The 19,718-nt window shown below is 46.8% G+C and overlaps 1 protein-coding gene across 2 annotated transcripts in view; it reads left to right on the top strand.

The window, feature by feature from the left end:
- PRICKLE2 (prickle planar cell polarity protein 2) overlaps positions 1 to 19,718 on the top strand; it is a 337,233-nt gene that overhangs the window by 288,815 nt on the left and 28,700 nt on the right. For both annotated transcript variants that reach the window (XM_065933346.1, XM_065933347.1), the window contains 2 exons: positions 1,901 to 2,087; positions 7,766 to 8,638. In XM_065933346.1, coding sequence (XP_065789418.1) covers positions 1,901 to 2,087; positions 7,766 to 8,638 — 1,060 coding nt within the window. The remainder of the gene's footprint in view (positions 1 to 1,900; positions 2,088 to 7,765; positions 8,639 to 19,718) is intronic.

Genomic DNA, 19,718 nt, shown 5'->3' on the forward strand with positions numbered 1-19,718 from the left:
GTTTTTGTGGTTAACCCGAGTTACAGCATGTATCAGTACTTTCCTTTTTATGACTGAATAATAGCAACTGTATATGTCACATTTTGTTTAGCCATTTATTAATTGATGGGCATTTAAGTTGTTTCCACTTCTTGACTGTTTTAAGCAAAGTTGCTGTGGACATTCATATACAGGTTTTTTTGCGGGCATATATTTTCTGTCCTCTTGAATTTATATCCAGGAGTGGAATTGCTGGGCCATATGGTAGTTCTATGTTTAACTTTTTGAGGGGATCTAAACTGTCTTCCAGAGCAGCTACACCATTTTACATTCGCAGCTATCAACGAATGAAAATTCCAATTTCTCACATTCTCCTCAGTAGTTATTACTGTCTGTCTTTTAAATTATAGTCACCTTGTGCTTTGCTGTTCGTAATAGTTCGGTCGTGTCCGACTCTTTGGGACTTCATGGATTTTAGCCCACCAGGCTCCTCCGTCCATGGGATTCTCCAGGCAAGAATACTGGAGTGGGTTGCCATGCCCTCCTCCAGGGGATCTTCCCAACCCAGGGATCGAACCCAGTTTCTCACATTGCAGCAGATTCTTTACTCTCTGAGCCACCAGGGAAGCCCTGTAGTCACCTTAGTGGGATGAAATAACATCACATGGTGGTTTTGATTGGATTTTTCTTAATGGCTTATAATGTTTATCTTTTTTTCTGCGTGTTTGTTGGCTATTTGCATATCTTTTGGGGAGTAATGTCTCGTCAAATCTTTTGCATATTTTTTCACTTGGGTGATTCTTTTTTTTTTTTATTGTGTCCTTGTGAAGCTTGTTTATATATTTTGGAGTCTAGTCACTTAGATATGTGATTTTTAAGTATTTTCTCCCATCCTGTAGTTATATTTTCACTTTCTTAATGGTGTCCTTTGAAGCATGAAAGTTTTTATTTCAATGAAACACAGCTTCTGTTTTTTCGTTTGTTGCTATGCTTTTAGCGTCATAGCTAAGAAACCATTGCCTAATTGAAAACTGAGTTTTTGAAAATTTACATCTTTACTTTTCTTCTAGACATTTTATAATTTTTTTGCTTTTACATTTAGGTCTTTGATCCCTTTTGAGTTAATTTTTATATGTGGTGTGAGGTAGGGGTTCAGTTTATTCTTTTGCATGCAGTTATTCAGGTGTACCAGGCAGGTTTATTGAAAAGACTGTTCTTTCCTCCATTGAATGTCCTTGTCACCCTTGTCAGTCATCATTTGGCCATAAACGTCTGAGATTATTTCTGCCTTGATTACTGAAGTTTGTAGTAAGTTCTTAAATCTGTGCTTTGAAATTGAAAACAAGTCTATCTCAGGGGTCAAAACACAAGTACCTCTGAGGGCTAGGCGGTTACCGTAAATAAAGGTGACTCATTTTAAGGTAACAGCAAGTGGTGAAAAATATGACAAACTGGAGAACTCATCACTCATCTGAAAGCAACAACCCCTTTTATTGTCGTCATGCAGGAATGTATAGCACACATTGCCAAATACGGTGTTTTCGAAAGAGAAACCAGGATCCCAGGTGTTTATATGGCATTTCTCATTTTAAAAAATACCATATATAACCCAAATTGAACAGATAATGGCCAAAATGTCCATGAGCGGTCAGCTGTTAGTCCTGCTTGATATTCTTTTCAGTAGACTATTCTTTGAATACACTGTGGTTAAATTAATCACTGGCCAGGTCAGAAACTGTTTAAATGTGCTTTAGGAAGATCCACATGTGGAAACTGATACAGGTATAGAGTAAATATATGCATATCTGCTTCTGTCTAATCATCTGTGGGCGGACCAGTTTTCCTACCCTCCTAGTTCGGGGCCCTCACAGCCTTCCTCCTTTTCGGTGTGTTCTCACGGCTCTTTCCTCTCCACCTGCAGATCATCTTTGCAGACGAGTGCACAGAAGCCGAGGGGCGCCACTGGCACATGAAGCACTTCTGCTGCTTCGAGTGCGAAACGGTGCTGGGCGGCCAGCGCTACATCATGAAGGAGGGGAGGCCCTACTGTTGCCGCTGCTTCGAGTCCTTGTATGCGGAGTACTGCGACACCTGCGCCCAGCACATAGGTGAGGCCGCGCTCGGTGCTCGTCTCGGTCCTGCTCTGGCTGATCGCCTTTGTGTCTGGTATAGCTAGGATCCCTTTGGTTGCAAGCAATGGCAATCCAACTGATAACTCCCTTAAGTGAAAAAGGAAATGTCTTGGTTCATAGTACTGGAGAAGCCAAGGAGGAGATTGGTTTCAGGTAAGGATGGATCAAGGGGTTGAAGAGAATCTGGTGTTTTGTTTTGTTTTTTCCCTCTGTGTCTCAGCTTGCCTTCTGTTGGCATCATTTGGAAACAAGGCGCCTTCACAAGGTGTCACAGTGACCCCCACACTAATACATACCAGCTTTAGCTCTGTTCTCTAAAGAGGATGGAATCGTGACTTTTCCAGTATCCAAGTCAGGTCCTCCAAATAAAAATGCTATAGCCCGCCATTAGGTCATCTGTTCCAACCCTGGAAAGAAATGAATACGGGGTTCCTGTTGTTTTGCCTGAGTTATAGACCCACCCCCAGGCGGGGCTATGAGAAGGACAGTCTTACTACCAAGCAGAGGAGGAGAGGTCTCAGAGGAGGGGAAAATATAAACAGATGTCTTCCACGGCCTCCTCGGAAAACCTCAGGGATCAGCAGAAGGAGGAAACAGAACGGTCCTCTTGGTGGGAAAAGCTAGTCAAAGAAACCAAGTGGCAACTGGCATGCATGTCCTGAAAGAAATCAGCAAAAGCCAGCCCAGCCAAAAAACAAAGCGAGAGAACCTCAAATAGCTCCGAAGCTATAAACGCCTCAAATAAGTGGCAGATTTGAGATGGTGAAAATCATTTTCCCTTTTCAAGTAACGGATTCGTTCAGCCCTTCAGCACTATTCCTGATCATGCAGCATCTGGAGCGTCTTCACTCAGTTCGCCTATTCTGGCACCTTGAGAATGAGCTGCCCTTTAAAAAGAGAAGAGAAGTTGGCCGTGGATGAATGTCTCTGAGACCAGCAGCCTGATCTTCCTATGGCTTGTATAGTTCCAAGAAATCTGCCTGGAGGCTGCCAGCTCCTTACCTATAGTGGGGAGGCGTGGAGATCATCAGTCTGGGAGCCAGTTTTACCTCACTTAAAAGATTTTACTGGGAACAGAAAGAGGTGGCTTTGTCCCCCTGATTTATCAGAAGTGATGCAGTCAGATGAAAAGTTAGTTCATAATTTTAAGGGCTTGGGTGCTAATAAAAATCACCGGTTTGAGGCACCTACTGTATCCTCAAGGGTCATTTGTCATTGGAGGATCCATCCCGTGGGCTCAGAGCCACCTCCATGGAGCCCTTCTGAGCTGACGTCCCTGCCAGGCTCAAGGATGAGCAGTGCTATGCTGACCTGAGTCCAGCAGCGTTCCCATCTGGGAGCTGGGCTGTCACGAAAAACTGCCTTTCCCCAACCCTTGAAATCTTCACCTCTCACAGCCAGATGCCTCAACTGGGTATCCACCAGCTTCTGTTTCTCACAAGTCAAAGCGGTTAAGCAGACACACTTCCTTTATTCTGAGAGCTACGAAAGGAAAAGAGCCTGATTCTGGGAACGACAAAAGGCAGGAAGAGAAAGGGGCATTAGAGGGTGAGATGGTTGGATGGCATCGTCGACTCAATGGACATGAGTTTGAGCAAACTCCAAGAGATGGTGAAGGACAGGCAAGCCTGGTGTGCTGCAGTCCAGGAGATTGCACAGAGTCAGACATGACTGAGCGACTGAACAACAAGGAAAGGAGGGTCTTGATCTGGACAAGGGGTTGGGGTGGGACTCGGTCAGGAGAGGTAGTGTGAGGTGCTGACCCAGCACGCTCACCGTGGCTCTGGGTCTCCAGGGAGATGCCTGCTTGGTTGAGAGGGGCAGAACATACAGACACCTTCCGTTCAGCAGCCACCCCCCTGCTGTCCATATTTCTGTTTCTTCTGTCCTTTTTCATTGAGACTGAAAAGCCTCTCCAGAAACTGCCACTTAAATTTTTGCCCAGCAGCTTGGAAGAGAGAAAATACGTCTGTCACCATGGCATGCACACCTCTGTCTTCCCTCTGTTTTCTTCAGTTTCTGTCCTCTTTAGCTTTGATTGCCATTCCCTTCTCCTTCCCTCCAAAATCCATAAAAAGACATCCATGCTTTATCAGAAAGGGGAACCACTGTGGCCTGCAGTATTATCACTGCTGTAGTTAAAATGTTGTCCCTGATTTATTTTTTTCCCTTAAATCCACTTTTCTGTAAAACATACTTTTCCTGCAGCAGAGACAGGGTGCTCTCTGTGTATCATACGTACCACAGTGTCTGGGTGCTCTGCTCTGACCATATTATCCAAATATTCCCTATTTATACAGCCGCGCAGCGCGGACCCTGCATCAGGCAGCTGTTGCCACGGCAACGGTACTTTTGCCTGCACACAGCAGAGTAAACAGTCCAATAAACAGACTGAGGCTGTAGCAGCAGTAGACATATACACCCTCAGAGAAGTACTTAAAGGGCTTAGAGAGGGAATAAAAAAGGAACGCTTAGATGTGGAACGGCCGAGCCCTTTTCCAGATGTTTAGAGTTCAGGAGCAGTTCAGAGCACCATCTGACATCGTTGATGTTTATCAGGGACCACGTTCCTGTGCCGGCTGGGTTGCTTTGGAACACGCCTCATCCTCCACTCCCCCCCCAGCGGCTCAGCCTTGTGCGGGGCCCCCACCCCCAGAACTGGGCCCGCACTGCTGCGTCTGAGTGTGTTCCCTTGCAGGAGCACAGAGAGGCAGCTGGTGATGCACAGGCCGTAGGAACCGGACTTCCCACACCTCTGGCAGGCAGCGGTGAGGCTGTAGCTGCTGGGACGGCCACAGTGAGTTGGAGCTCACAGCGAGGACCCCAGGCAGCCGGGTGTCAGCTCCAGTTCTCGGGACGAGGAGGACGGGGTGGGGGACATGAGGACCTAGCCAGCCTCAGCTCTTTCTTGGACAGCATCCAGGTAGCAGGCCTCAGGGCAGAGAGAGACAGGTGTTGAGACCTCTTGAACACACAAGAAGACCAAGAGTTAGCAGAGTCTAAGCACTGACTGCATCTTAACTCAGTTCTCACAGCAGCCCCAGGAAGTAAGTACTGTGATCATCCCTGTTTTAGTGTTTAGTGGAGGAGACGCAGGCCCAGAGACGTGAAGCCACTTGCCTAGGGTCACACAGTCCTTTAGCGGCTGTGCTAAGCTGATGGGTTTCAGGGTCTTTATAACCTGCTGGCATGGTGTGGAGCTGTGGTTTGAGCCTGTGTTTGTCTGAGTCCTGAGGCCCCACTCTTAAGTACTAGAGGGTTCTGCCTGCCTCTACTCCCTCCAACAACCTGGTGAGGGAAGCGTTTTTGTGGGGATTTTGCTTTGTTTTAAATTTTTATTGGAGTATATAGTTGCTTTACAATGCTGTGTTAGTTTCTACTAAACAGAAAGTGAATCAGCTGTACATCTATATATATGTGTGTGTGTGAATATATATATATATCTCCTCTTTGTGAGGATTTCCTTCCCATTTAGGTCACCACAGAGCATTGAGTAGAGTTCCCTGTGCTACACAGTAGGGTCTTATTACCTGTCTTATACATAGTATCAGTAGTGTATATATGTCGATCCCAATCTCCCAGTTTATCCCACCCCCTTTCCCACTTGGTGTCCATGCATTTGCTCTCTGCATCTGTGTCTCAGTTTCTGCTTTGCAAATAAGATTGTCCATATCAGTTTTTTTCAGATTCTACATATATATGTTTATGTATGATATGTTTTTCTTTCTGTGACTTACTTCACTCTGAATGACAGCCTCTGGGTCCATCCATGTCTCTAGAAATGACCCAGTTTTGCTCCTTTCTGTTGCTGAGTAACATTCCATTGTGTGTGTGGTGCCCCAGCTCTGGGCCTGCTGTCTCTCGCCCCATCCCTGCCAGTTCTCACTCCTCCTGGGGAAGTGGCGCTGTGACAGGAGGTTGTTTGAGTGTCTCACTCACCTTGGGGTGCCCTTGTGGCTTCTCCTGCCCCTCTAAATATCCCCTTCCAGTCCCTGTAGCCTGACACCTAAATAAGCAGAGACCCGCTTAGTTTGGGGAGGAGCTCCTAGGAGAAGAACAGACCTTACTCTCCTCTCTCTCTGGACCAGGGACATAAAGATAGTGAGGCGGACACAGAGAGGGCCCGGCGGGGCTGCTGTACTGTTGGCCTTTTGTTCTTGCCTTTCTCCTTCTCCCTGTTTCTTATTCATACCCTCTCGAGACAAGTCTCTAAAGGTTATTCCTGGAAAGTTCAGACTCAGGACCATCAGCCACCACAGGTGACAGTTCCCATCCATACTGGCTCTCAGGGAAGACATTTATCACTCGCTGTGAGGAGTCTTGCCAAGGTCCCTTCCAATCCCACAATCCCTGCTGGGTCTGCACCCCTATGGGGGTGAGAGAAGGGGCCCCCACCACTTCCAGCTCCCATTCTGCCTGTTTAGTAACTGCTGTCAAAAGGCCTCCCTGTGGTTACCTTAGCAACAGACTCAGGTGCCTCTCTCACAGGTCACATGCACAACCTTAAACTAGTTCTTGGGCTGGGAGGAGATGTGGCGTTTTTACTGAACAGTGCCAGTCCAGCTGTGGCTTTAGCCCTGCCCAAAACTCATGGCCCAAGGGTGGCAGGAAGATGGTGTCCCACCACGGGGTTAAGTCCTGTAAGCGGAAGACGACTGAACAGCCGGGGCTATGGGAGATTCCCGGAAGCAGGTGTAACAAGATTACATAAACCGGGCACAACTTTGGCACAAGGAGGAAGTTACACGGGGGATATGCATGCCCCTGGTAAGGAGATGTCTTTGACAAACCACGTCCAAGTTTTTCCTTAACATGAGCTGAAATCCACTTTTTTCCTTTCCACTGAGCTGCTAAACTGATGACCCCTTAGAGTGTCATATGTTAGTGAAGGGATTCAGTTCACTTGTCCATTTCACATGTGAAGAGGCCCTGGGGCATGAGCCCCAGGCCATGTTCATGGAGACACCCCAGAAACTTCATCATCCAACTTCACTTTTAGTAATTAATAGATGCACATATGTAGTGGCTCATTGTCAAGCAGTATTCGAGCTGTGAAGAAAATACAGCAGGTGAGGATGGACAACGGTCAAGGTTAGCTGTGAGGGTGGACAGGACCATGACGTAGACTGAAAGAGGCGATTATCAAGGTCCTGGTTAGGAGCCAGACGTGCTGGGTATAGATCTCGTCTGTGATTGCTAGCTCTTCTACACTGAGCAAGTTATTTTATCTCCTGTGCCTCTGTGTTCTCATCTGAAAAGTGGACTTACTATTAGAGATCTGCCTCCTGCAGTTGAGAGGTTAAGTGAGTTCACATATATGCAAAGTGTTTAAAGCAGTGATTCTCACACCTTAGTATCATTATTGCTGTTTATCTGGAGGAACGTGCCCTGGGCAGAAGAACTGATGGACAGGCCACTTTGATCTGGTTTCTCTGCCTTCAGGGCATGTGAGTTAAAGAGGACCTGACTGGTAGAACACGGTGATTGTCATAATAAGACACGAATACTGTTTACACGGGAGCCTGATAGTTGACCTATTGACATTTTATTCTGCCGCATCTAGAACCCTGAGTCGAACCAGGGTGCTGTACGTTTCACATCGTGTTGCAGTGCTCTGAGCAGCTCGTCACCTCTTCGTGTCCCTTTTTCCCCAGGAATTGACCAAGGTCAGATGACCTACGACGGCCAGCACTGGCACGCCACCGAGGCTTGTTTCTGCTGCGCCCACTGCAAGAAGTCGCTGCTGGGGCGGCCCTTCCTCCCCAGACAGGGCCAGATCTTCTGCTCACGCGCCTGCAGCGCCGGCGAAGACCCCAATGGCTCAGACTCCTCCGACTCCGCCTTCCAGAACGCCCGGGCCAAGGAGTCCCGGCGCAGCGCCAAGATCGGCAAGAACAAGGGCAAGACGGAGGAGCCGCTGCTCAACCAGCACAGCCAGCTGCAGGTGAGCTCCAACCGGCTGTCGGCCGACGTGGACCCCCTGTCGCTGCAGATGGACCTGCTCAGCCTGTCCAGCCAGACGCCCAGCCTCAACCGGGACCCCATCTGGAGGAGCCGCGACGAGCCATACCACTACGGGAACAAGCTGGAGCAGAGCCAGCCACAGAGCCCCCTGCAGCTCCTCAGCCAGTGCAACATCAGAACTTCCTACAGCCCCGGCGGGCAGGGCGCTGGAGCCCAGCCCGACGTGTGGGCCAAGCACTTCGGCAACCCGAAAAGGAGCTCGTCGCTGGCCATGAAGGGCCACGGTGGCAGCTTCATCAAGGAGTGCCGGGAGGACTACTACCCGGGCAGGCTGCGGTCCCAGGAGAGCTACAGCGACATGTCCAGCCAGAGCTTCAGCGAAACCCGGGGCAGCATCCCGGTCCCCAAGTACGAGGAAGAGGAGGAGGAGGAAGGGGGCATGTCCGCTCAGCAGTGTCGGACCCGGCACCCCATCAGCTCGCTGAAGTACACTGAGGACATGACGCCCACCGAGCAGACCCCGCGGGGCTCCATGGAGTCGCTGGCGCTGTCTAACGCAACAGGTAGGTTCTGGTCTCCTGGTACCCTGAGAATGTTCTCGGCGTCCTCTGACTGCTGGTCCTCAGGATTTTTGCATCGTACCCACCACATGTCCTCCTCCACCAGGTTGTTAAGAAAGGTGAATCCCCGGATGGCTCCTTTGATTGGATCCCTTCTAAGCGGAGCCTGAGATGGGGTTAGGGTGCCTGTGATGTGTTGAGAACATGCTGCCAAGGAAGAGGAGTGAGAGAAAGAGAAGGACAGGGGGAGGAACCAAGTGGAAAATGGTGTCTGGGCTGGGGTCGAGCCTCAGCCTGAGCCCACAGGGGGCTCTGGAGGATGAGTGGGACCATACGGTGGGGTGCGTTCCTTCTTGGGACAAAGGGACTGATGCTATGCTCAGTCATGTCAGTCAGTCATTGGCCCTGGGCAGCTGGAGAGCGACTTGGGGATGAGTTTGTGGATGTGGTCACAGGGGGCAGGAGAGCGCCTCTCAGCCAAAGCAACATTGAAGAGCAGGGGTGGGTGGTTGTGAGCTCCAGTATCTCATTAGGGAGCTGGTTTTAGTGTGTGGATAAAGATGAAAGAAATGAGGATAGATAAGGAGCAAGCAGGCAGGCCGAGAAGGACAGAAGTGGTGAGAGACACACAAGACAGACAATCCATTGCCTGCTCTTGCCAACCAGATTGTCCAGCTGTTTTGTGTACCCACGCAGACAATGTCAGCATTCTACAAGATGACTCTATGCAAAGTGTCATCTGAGGAGCGGGTCTGTCCACAGTGCACCCTGAGATAAGTACTGATTTTAACAGTGTTTACGCACTCTGGGAGCAGTTTGACATTATTGCAACATCCAAGTGCATGTTCAGTGGGCTTGTCTCTACTGGTTCAGGTGTGGACCGGTCAGGGTGTGAGAGACCGCTGGGTGAGTTGTCTGTGGCGTGTGCTGGGTGTCAGTCCTGCTCAGGTGGGTCACATACCAGGCCACACTGGGCTGAAATATGAAAACTGGTCCTTCGCTCCAGATAGATTGAGAAATGCTGCTTGAAGGAGCATTGAGTGTCTCTGCCTTTTGTGGATGGGACACCAGGAGGGAGACACATGTCTGTCCCTTCCAGTAGGGATCCCAGAGTCAAATGTGTCTGTCCCAGTGGAAACTGTGGCAGCCTTATGCACGTCAGCCCCCTCTGGAGGGACCGCCGCCGCCGGGTTCCAGCTGGTTGTTGCCACTTGCAGGAATGTTTATTTATTCAACTAAGAATGATGCAGCACTCGCCATGTGCCAAACATTGTTCCAAGCGCTTGATAAATATTCACTCAGTTACATCATCAAAACTCTTTGAAGGAGAGAGACTGTTAACATTCTCAGTTCAGAGTAGAAGAAACTGAAGCCCAGAGAGGTTGAAGCACTTGCCCAAAGTCACCCAGCTTTTTAAAGCAGGGATTGAAACCTCTGCATGTGACCCCAGAGCAGTGCTCTTACCTGCATCAGGCTGCCAACCTCATCTGAGCTCCATGCTGTCAGGTCTTCCAGGTTCCCAAATAAGTTAAAAGTTTGGATTTTTTTTCTTTTTTAATGTAAAGCCTATTGGTTGCTGGACACAAAATGTGTCTCTGAGTTGTAGGATATGTGTATGTTTTGTTATTAACCTCATCATCCTCTCCGATGCTTTCACAGCTGTGTGCTCCTTTGTCTTGGAGGACAGAGAGCAGGTATCTTTACCCCCATGTTTCAGGTGAAAAAAATGAGGCCTTGGTGACTAAGCATGTTGCCTAATGTCATACAAGGGCGCAGTTAGCACAGAGTGATGACTGTCTGGCTTCCAGCCCAGTTTGTGCTGTTCTCAAAAGATTTATATGCTATAATTATTTAAGAAGCCAGGAGATATGTATGTAATTCAGACTCTGAAGTGGAGCTTCTCAAAGCTAGACCACCTGTATCAGAATCATTGGCTGCTTGATTGAAGCATGAATTCCAGGACCTCCCCTCCAGGCCCAATGTATCAGACCCAGTAGAGGCGGGGCCCAGGAACCTGCATTTTGAACAACTCTCTGCTGGTGCTCACATGACCACTGTCTAGAGCAGTTGTTCCTGGGTTTGTCCGTTCTGACTTGATTGTCCTCACAATGTAACTTAGGCGGAAATCAGGAGATCGAGAGGTTGGAGAATGTTGGAAAGACCAATTAAGTACATTTGAAGAATATGTAGTCTCCGACCCTAAGGAAAAGGCAGGTAATTTATCCTCAAGATTTTCTGTAGATTCTTGCTTGGGCAAAGCAGCGAATGCCCCTCTGTTTCTGAGAACTTTTTGGAAAGCAGCCCTGAACCACTTCTGACAGAGCTGAGAAAAATTGCCCAGACCAGCACTGTCTGATACAGTAGCCACAAGCCACATGTGACTATTGAAATTTGAGTAATCAAGATGAAATGAAATGAAAATTTCAGGCCATCAGCTGCACAAGCCACATTTCAAGTGCTCACCAGCCATGAGCTGAATTTTAAATTTCATTTCATTTCAATCAATTTCATTTCCAATCACCGTGTGTAGGTAAGCCAGAGGCTTCCCTCTGGATGGCACAGATGAAGGGAGTGAGCTGTTGGGATGGGCAGAATTTCAACCCCATTGTTAATCTCTCTGGGCTTCCCTGGTGCCTCAGCTGGTAAAGAATCTGCCTGCAATGTGGAAGACCTGAATTCGATCCCTGGGTTGGGAAGATCCCCTGCAGAAGGGAACGGCTACCCACTCTGGTATTCTGGCCTGGAGAATTCCATGGACTGTATAGTCCATGGGATCACAAAGAGTCTGACACAACTGAATGACTTTCATTTTCATTAATATCTTTGGGAATTCTGTCCTGAGTCCTAGTTTTTCAAATTCTAACTTAATTAATGGTTTGGTGTACCGGTTCTGGAGTTACACGCCCTAGGTTCAAATCCAGCCTTAAAGCAGTCACTTAAATTCCATGAGGTTCAATGGCCTCATCTATGGCATTTGATGAGTAATAGGACTTCCTTTGTAGGGTTTCTATAGAAGGAAATGATCATACACTTAAACACACTGATACAGTCTTTGACACACATGACTGTCCCCAATGGTAACCTGAGTTTTTATTTTCCTCTCTCATCCTAAATATAATGGTGCATGGTTTTGGCCTCTCAGGATGTTTGGTTTCTGGTGTCTCCCAGCATCCAGCAACTGTGCAGGTTTCCATTTTTAGGTTTGAAACTGCTTCTGTGGGCTCCTTTTCTCCCTAATCACCCTGAGTAGAGCATGGAAAACAGGCCTAAAGAAATCCACTTTGAGCCCCTGTGTTTCCATGGATCTGTCAGCCGTGGCAGTGTTGGAAGGGAGATTATAGCTAATATTGGCAGCACCGTTCGTAGCATCCTTCACCACAGGACCTCACCCTAAATGCCTTTCACATACACCAAGGACGTGGTGTTAACTAGACTTGGAAAGTCAGTCTTTTTGCTGCTGACCCTTACTGTTGCATGTGAATTTTGCTAGAAAATTAAGTAGTTTTTTGAGAAGGCAGCGTTGTGAACTGTGTGTATCTTAAACCCTAGAATCCCAGGCTATGAGTGAAGGTTGTTTAGTTGCTGAGTTGTGCCTGACCCTTTCATGACCTGTTTCTCTGTCCATGGGATTTTCCAGGCAAGAATACTGGGGTGGGTAGTTATTCCCTTTTCCAGAGGATCTTCCTGATCCAAGGATCAAGCCTGCATCTCCTGATTGTCAAGAGAATTCTTTACCACTCAGCCACCAAGGAATCCCTGGGAGTGAAAGTACAAATCACAAAAGGCTCAGTCAAAAACACCTTGATCCTTCAGCGAAAGCTAGGTTTCAAGATAATGGATTTTTTTTTTCTCTTCCATGGCCAGTAACTTGTTATTAACTATGTCTGCAGTGTTTAATCTGGCATGAAGCATGAGCTTTTATGGGCAGCATTTTTTCCTTAGAGCAAGTCTGAAAAGCCAGGGAGCCCCAGTGACTTGCCAGCCTCAAATCTCAGCTGGACACCTACAGCTTTGGTTTAGAAGTGGGAGTGGACTGTCCCTCATCATCGGCAAATGTAGTCCATCCCTTCTGCTCACTCAGAGTGAATCAAGCGGGCTTGGTCACCATTTGCACCCCCCACTAAATGGAGTCTTGCAGAAGCTCTTTAAAAAAAAAAAAAAATTAGCTGCACTGTGCAGCATGTGGGAGATAGTTCCCTGACCAGGAATCGGACCCTCAAACCCTGGAGTAAAAGCGTGGATTCTTAACCACTGGGCTACCAAGAAGTCCATTGCAGAAGCTCTTTGACCCTGCCATTGTCTAACCATGCCTCTAAAGCAGCTTGGAGCCTGGGTGATTGTAGTATTATAAATAGGAGTAACAAAATCAACAGCAGCTACCATTACCAGCTGTTTGTCATGTACTAGGCACAATTCGAAGTCCTTTCAGGAAGTAATTCACAACACCCCTGTGAGGTAGATAGAGTTATTTCCATTTTATAGATAACTCAGATGAGACCCAGAGAGGCTAAGTAGCCCGAGGCCACACGGCTCGGAAGTAGAGGACTGGGATTCCTAGCTCCAGAGCCTGAGCCCTGGACCCTGTGCCGTGGCAGGAATGCTTGATGGTGATGATACAAGTGAAGATAATCATAACAGATCACTGACTGGGATGTGACCTGATAACAACTTTATATATGACATCTCTTCCAATCTTCATAACAGCCCTGTGAGAGAAGTCTGATTATTATAGCCATTTTACAGATGAGTACACTGAAGTTCATAGACATTGTGACCTCCCCATGGCCCCCACTGATGGCCAGGACCTGAGCCCCAGGTGTGGTAGTCTTCAAAGCCCTTACTCTGAACCTCGATCTGCATCTTCACAGCACGGGTGGTGCTCACAGTCCAGAGATGTGCACGGTGACTCTAAAGAGACAGGGATTCCTTTTCCTGTGCAGCCAGTTTGCTGATGGGTCTGTTAGGCTCGGTGTGTGTTGGTGGGGGCGGTGATAGAGGGAAGCCTGAAAGCCCAAGCGCCAATGGAGAACTGAACGGCAGAAGCAAGGGAGGTGGTCCAAGGTGACGTGCCCGGGTGAGAGGCAGGAAAGACAAAGGAGACGAGTACAGACCACCCCGGGGTGGGCACCCGGGCCGGAAGCACTGATGGGGAGGAGGCCACAGCCATGGTGCAGGGTGGAGTCTGGGTTGAAGTCACACTGAAGCAGACATAGAAGAGAGCAGGAATTGGGAGTGGTGACTTCCCACTCCCAATTCCTGTTGTGTGGTAGATGCCACACAACAGCCGGAGACTGTCAGCTGGTCCCCAGGAAGGGGGACAGCGGTGAGATTGATGCTAGGGCTGTTCCTTACGGATCAGCCAGATTCTGTATGGAGTGAAGGGTCAGAGAGAGCTGGGACCTGGAGGAACAAAATGCAGATGTGGATCAGAGTGAGGGAAGGGAAAGATGGTTTCTCTGTTCATTCATTCATTCAGTCAGCAGCTGTGACTGGAGCGCCTGCCCTTTGAATTACAGCAGAAGGAAGGAGAGCTTGGGCTGTAGGCCAATCTGCCAGTTGGAAACTGGAGTTTGTGGTTTAATACCTATGTGTCCTTGGGCAAACCTGGCTTATCTATTCTGTCTCACTGTCTCCCAGTATCACATTGTCCTCATCTTTTTTTTTCGGTGGGGAGTGGGGGAGCCCACAATACATGGCTTGTGGTATTTCAGTTCCCAGACCAGGGATTGAACCCAGACCATGACAGTGAAAGCGCTGAATCCTAACCACTGCACCACCAGGGAACACTTTCAACTGTCTTCATCTTCAAAATGAAATGATAACAGTGCCTTGTAGAGTTGTCGTGGGAATTAGATAAGTAAATTCCCATAAAGAATTTAGCACAATGCCTGATATCCTCTAAGTTACTGTTAGAGATTACACTTAGTAGGTGTCATCCTCTGCAAGGTGGTAAGGTTGCAGTGAACTAAAGTGGATATGGCCTTGCCCCCCTGCACCTCATAGTGTCCTAGAATGTAATACAGAGTAACCATCTAATTATACTATTTAAAATTACATCAGTGGTAAGTGTGGGGCTGGAGGGTATACAGAGAGGGCTCTAGCTAAGTTAGGAAGATCAGAGAGGACAGAAAAAAAATACTTAAGGGGATAAAGGGGAAGGCACATTCCAGGTAGCAAGAGCAGCATGTGCAAAGGTCCTGTGGTAGGATGTATGGCAAATATAAAGACCTGAAAGAAGGCCCTATAGCTGGTTGATGCACAGAGGATAATAAGGCTGGAAGGCACAGGGGGAATAGTGCAGAACCATTTCAGATAGTTTAAGGGTTTGGGCCTTTCCACTAAGGACAGTGGAAAGCACATGAAGTCACAGGCCAACAGGGAGGGAAGTGACATGATCAAGTTTGCATTCTGGAAAGATGGCTTCAGCTGCTGTGTGGGGAATTGACTGGAAGAGGGCAAGTGCTGATACAGAGAGACCCACTAGGAGGCAATCCAGGGTGTGCAGCCAGGAGAAGAGGTGAAGGCAGCAGCCCCCAAGGTGTAAACAGCCGTGACTGAAGAGCGTGCCCCTGACGATGACCTAGGAGAGGAAATGGGCAGAGCTTTTCGGTGCCCTGAGGGATGATCCCGGGAGGCAGAACTGCGTGGATGTGAAAATGTAAAAGTTGGATCAGTTTGCCTACTCTGTGATTTTTTGACCCAGGCAAGCATCGGCAGAAAGTCCATGCATCATTGGCTTGGATACTCAGACACACAGCAGAGGTAGACACCTGCCATCTTTGATTAGTGTTGCATTGGCGTGGCATATCCAGACCTTTATTTCTTTTTATTGAGTTATAGTTGATTTATAATATCATATCAGTTTCAGGTATACAACATAGATATTCAATATTTCTATAGCTGATACTGCTTTTAAAGTTATTATAAAATAATGGCTGTATTTTCCTATGCTGTATTATACACCCTATTGCTTATTTATTATAAGCACATATGCATAGCATGTTCACACCTTTAACACACATTACCTACACACCTTGACAAGGAAAGGTCAGTTGCACAACAGCTGGACATATTCATTGCTAGGGGGTAATGGGGTAACTTTTTTTTTTTTTTTTTAGCATTTATGGTAAACTGAAAAAGAAGGACAAAGAAACTTCAATGTGAGAATCTGAAGTAACAAATGGAACAGACCGCTTTACCAAGAATGTCTGAGATGTTTCTTAATCCTTTTAATGCGAAACATTTGTATATTTAATTTGAGGCAGGAACATTTCTCCCGTTCTTCTGCATAGCTTAGATATCCATCCTCTAACCCAATTTCTGTATTTAAATTGTTGGATAAAACTTCCTAAGCAGCTGGCACCCATGACTCGAAGAGTTAGCCCTCAAAGGTTCTCATAAATCATATGACCCAGGACTTTCTAATCCTTTCCTCCATGGGGAAGACGTGGAAGATGCCCAGTCTGGAATTACAGGTTTGAAAACCTGCAACTCACCTTGAGTTCTGTTGTTTGGTCCCAGAGCCAACCCCAGGTCTACTTGGGGAAGTGCATAGGGATCGTCTTTGTTCACTGGAATTACGGAACTCTTTTGTTTGCAAGCCTCAGAATCCCAATTCCAATGGATGTAAACAAACAAGATTTTGTTTTTCATTATGAAGTACAGAGTTCCTAGATTGGATAGGCAGCTGAATCCAGGCACACAAATGATGTCATCAGGACTCAGCCTCTTTCCTGTCTCAGTTCTTGTTTTCTGCATAGCGGCATCATTCTCAGGTGACTCTTCCCCGGAGTAGGAGAGGGTGCTCAGCAACCCCAGGCTAACATCTGTTAACATCAGGTCAAGGAGAATGGGCTGATCTTTTTTAATAGTGTCAGTGACAGTCCCAGAATTGAGTTGCATTTGCATGACTTTGATCACCCAACATTTGTTACACTAACTCCCAGGTTGGGAGGGAGCTGGAGGGAATCATTGCTCTGATTGGCCAAGCCTGGGTCACATGTCCATCCTGGAACCTGGGCAAGTAGGATCAAGGTCATCAAAACTGTAGGAATGGAAAATGGAGAAGAGGAGCTTCTCAAAGGGAAATCAAGATAGTTTTTACAAAAGAGGAGGGATGGTGTTGGAGGAGTACAAACCACAGGTATGGTACCCATCTGGAGCTGACCACCCCCCCCCCCCAACACACACACACCTTGATCTGGTTCCTTCCTCTAAAAGCCCCACCATTTAAACTTGACATCAAATGTCCATTATGGTTGTTAGCCATGTTTATTTTTTTTTATGGAGACAAAGCTCTGGTCTTTGGGACATGGCCCTGTGCTGATAGTAATGTGAAGGTTCTAGATGGTTTGGAGGGGCAGGTTAGATGGTACCCAACCTTCTGGCTCTGTGTTGAGGATGTGATTCCAGAGTGCTTTCTGAATGGTTTCATAGGCTGACTTCCTTGGTGCCCCTCCCAAGAAAGCGCGCCCTCTTGGCATTTCTAGGCTCTGAACCAGGCTCATAGACCAGGGACCAGATGAAAGCCAGCAGAGCGAATGTCGTAGGAGAATCTGTTCCTTATTTTTTGCTGAGTCAAAGCTTTGGTGTATGGGGAAGCAGAGGACATTGTCAGAGCCAGGGGAGACAGATGGGGAAGGAACAGTGGACAGACAGAGCCCAATCCTCAGTAGCTACCTGTCATGGTCTCACTGATATTTTCTGGGTCCAGAGAAACTTTTCCAGTGTCCTGGTTTTTAATAACCACTCAGGAGGCTTATTTATAACCTCCTTGGGCGTGAACAGTCATCTATGCTGAGAGTAAGTAACCGTGGTTGCTGACAGGAGAGAAAAGATTGCTGATTTTATTCATTTTATTACTGAAAAGGCAACACTGGAAAAAAGAAAATGGGTCTAGAGTGGAGACCAGAGGGTGATGGGCTTTTTAGACTCGTAAGATTTTTCAAAGTGAATTTTTAAAGAATGAGTGTGCATTTCTCTCAGAACCTTTGAATTTGGGAGTCTCACATGGGAAATCAGATGGTTCTTATCCACTTGAAAATGGTTTTGAAACTCAGATTTTTAGGATTTATGTCTTTAAAATATCGACAGTAAAACATGAAAGAGGAAAATTGAGAAAAATGATAGAAGTGGGGAAAAATATCGTAACACCCATCGTTTGACTAGTGCTAGTATTTCGGTGACTTTTCCAGTTTTTCCCTATATACTGGTATATCATTTTGCTTGGAGTTGTAGGCATATTGAGTATTTTGTGTCCTGAATTTCTTTATTTGCATTCTATTGTTAGCTTATTTCCAGAGCTTTTATAACCACCGTTTTTGATGACTGCATTAGTATTCCATTGAATGAATGTTATCGCATCTCTGGAATTGGACATTTAGGCAGTTTCCAATTTGATTTTATTTAAATCTTGATTTCTTTGGTTTTCATCAACAGAACATACTTTCTTAACCCTCCCTTTTCTTATCAACATAAACCTTCTAAATATTTTGCTCAGAGGCTCACCAGATCCTTGACCTCCTCAGCTTGGCCCCTTGGGAAAGCATTTTAGCATCTCTTGCACAAAGTGTTCTGGCCACAGAGGGATGCCTATCAGCTCTACTGTGCTGACTCTCACCTGTCTAAGCCACCTCTTTTCAACCCATACATGAAGCGTCTCCTAGAGCACTGGAAAATTAATGTGATCGAAACCCCACTTCCTAGTATGAGCTATGTGGAGCCAGCCTTGGGAAGAGTATTTCTCCATGTAAACAGTCAGTCATCCACTCCATCAGTTAGACTCATCCAGAGACCACCTACATTATATTCATCTGGGATGCCTGTCAATAATGCAGATTCTTGGGCCCCATCCCAGACTCACAAATAGAATCTCTTAGGACTCAGCTTTTCAAACAAGTGCCCCCAGAGAACTCTCAGGCCTGCTAAGTTTGAGAAAGGACTGCTGAGCTAAAGGAACCCAGACTCCTCATCTTGGTGATCAGATAGTTTCTATCATACTTAGCATCTTATCTGTGACTGGATCGCTCATCTGTCCTGCAGTGCCCTTCTGCATCTCCTCTTAGCCCTGAGCTCAGCCTCCTATTTAGACAAAAGCAAAATAAATTATGCTTCTTCTGAGAAGCTCTGAAGATGTCCCCAAGATATCAACTTGCTCTTGATAATAGTAAATATCATTTTAATGAGTTAAGAACACATGATCTGAACCATATGGATGGGATATTCCTTAATTACATAGTATGGATTAAATATGAAAGAGGGTGATAACTTGCCAAGTGGTTTTGGCATTTTCACTGGATACAGCAGAAAGAGTGGACAGTAAAACACTCTAGTCTTCAAACAGGGCCTGTTTCAGTTCTAAATCAATGTGAAAATCAAAATGCCATGAAACCAAAGTTTCATAAGAATTTGAGACAGGTTGATTTGTTGTCTGTTCAGCATCGAATTACTTTCAGCAGCTCTCCTCAATGTTTTACCAGCATCACCTTGAGAGCGTCCAGTTAGCTGTCTGTGGGTGGATGGATGGGTATGTGTGTGTGTGTTTTCTGAGCTCTGTTCTTCCAGCCAGCTCCTCCAGCCTGCCCTTTCCAAATCAAAACTAGACCATGACATTTTTTGGGAGGCAGCTGTCACAAATCAGGCTGAGAAAACAGGCGGGGCACCGTCTAAAAGATAAAGTCTCTGTGTTCCAACACAAAATTACTAAGAAAAAACCTCATGTTTTCTTTGGTACAAAAACTTTTAACAGCTTAAAAATGTCATGCTGAACTCCCCATCCACTAAGTAAAGATATAGGACATATTTCTTCCATTTTTTTCCCCTTTGTCCTGGAAAATCATCTTTCTCAGCTCTCACCCACCCAAGGTTTTGGTGTTCCAGTTTGCAGCCCGTCCAGCCCCCATCTTCCCTTTTCTCTGTTAGCTTCCCCATGTACAAGCAGTGGAGGGAAAAACAGGCTCATTATGCTCCTTGCACAGAGGAGTAGAAACTGTCCTTCTGTGCATTCCTGTTCTCTGGACCATTCCTGGGAACAAATCCTTGACTCTCAACTGTGCTATGTCTGAGGGATTCTCATTTCTTTAAG

This window comes from Muntiacus reevesi, chromosome 4 (assembly GCF_963930625.1).
Source record: "Muntiacus reevesi chromosome 4, mMunRee1.1, whole genome shotgun sequence".
Lineage (NCBI taxonomy): Eukaryota > Metazoa > Chordata > Mammalia > Artiodactyla > Cervidae > Muntiacus > Muntiacus reevesi.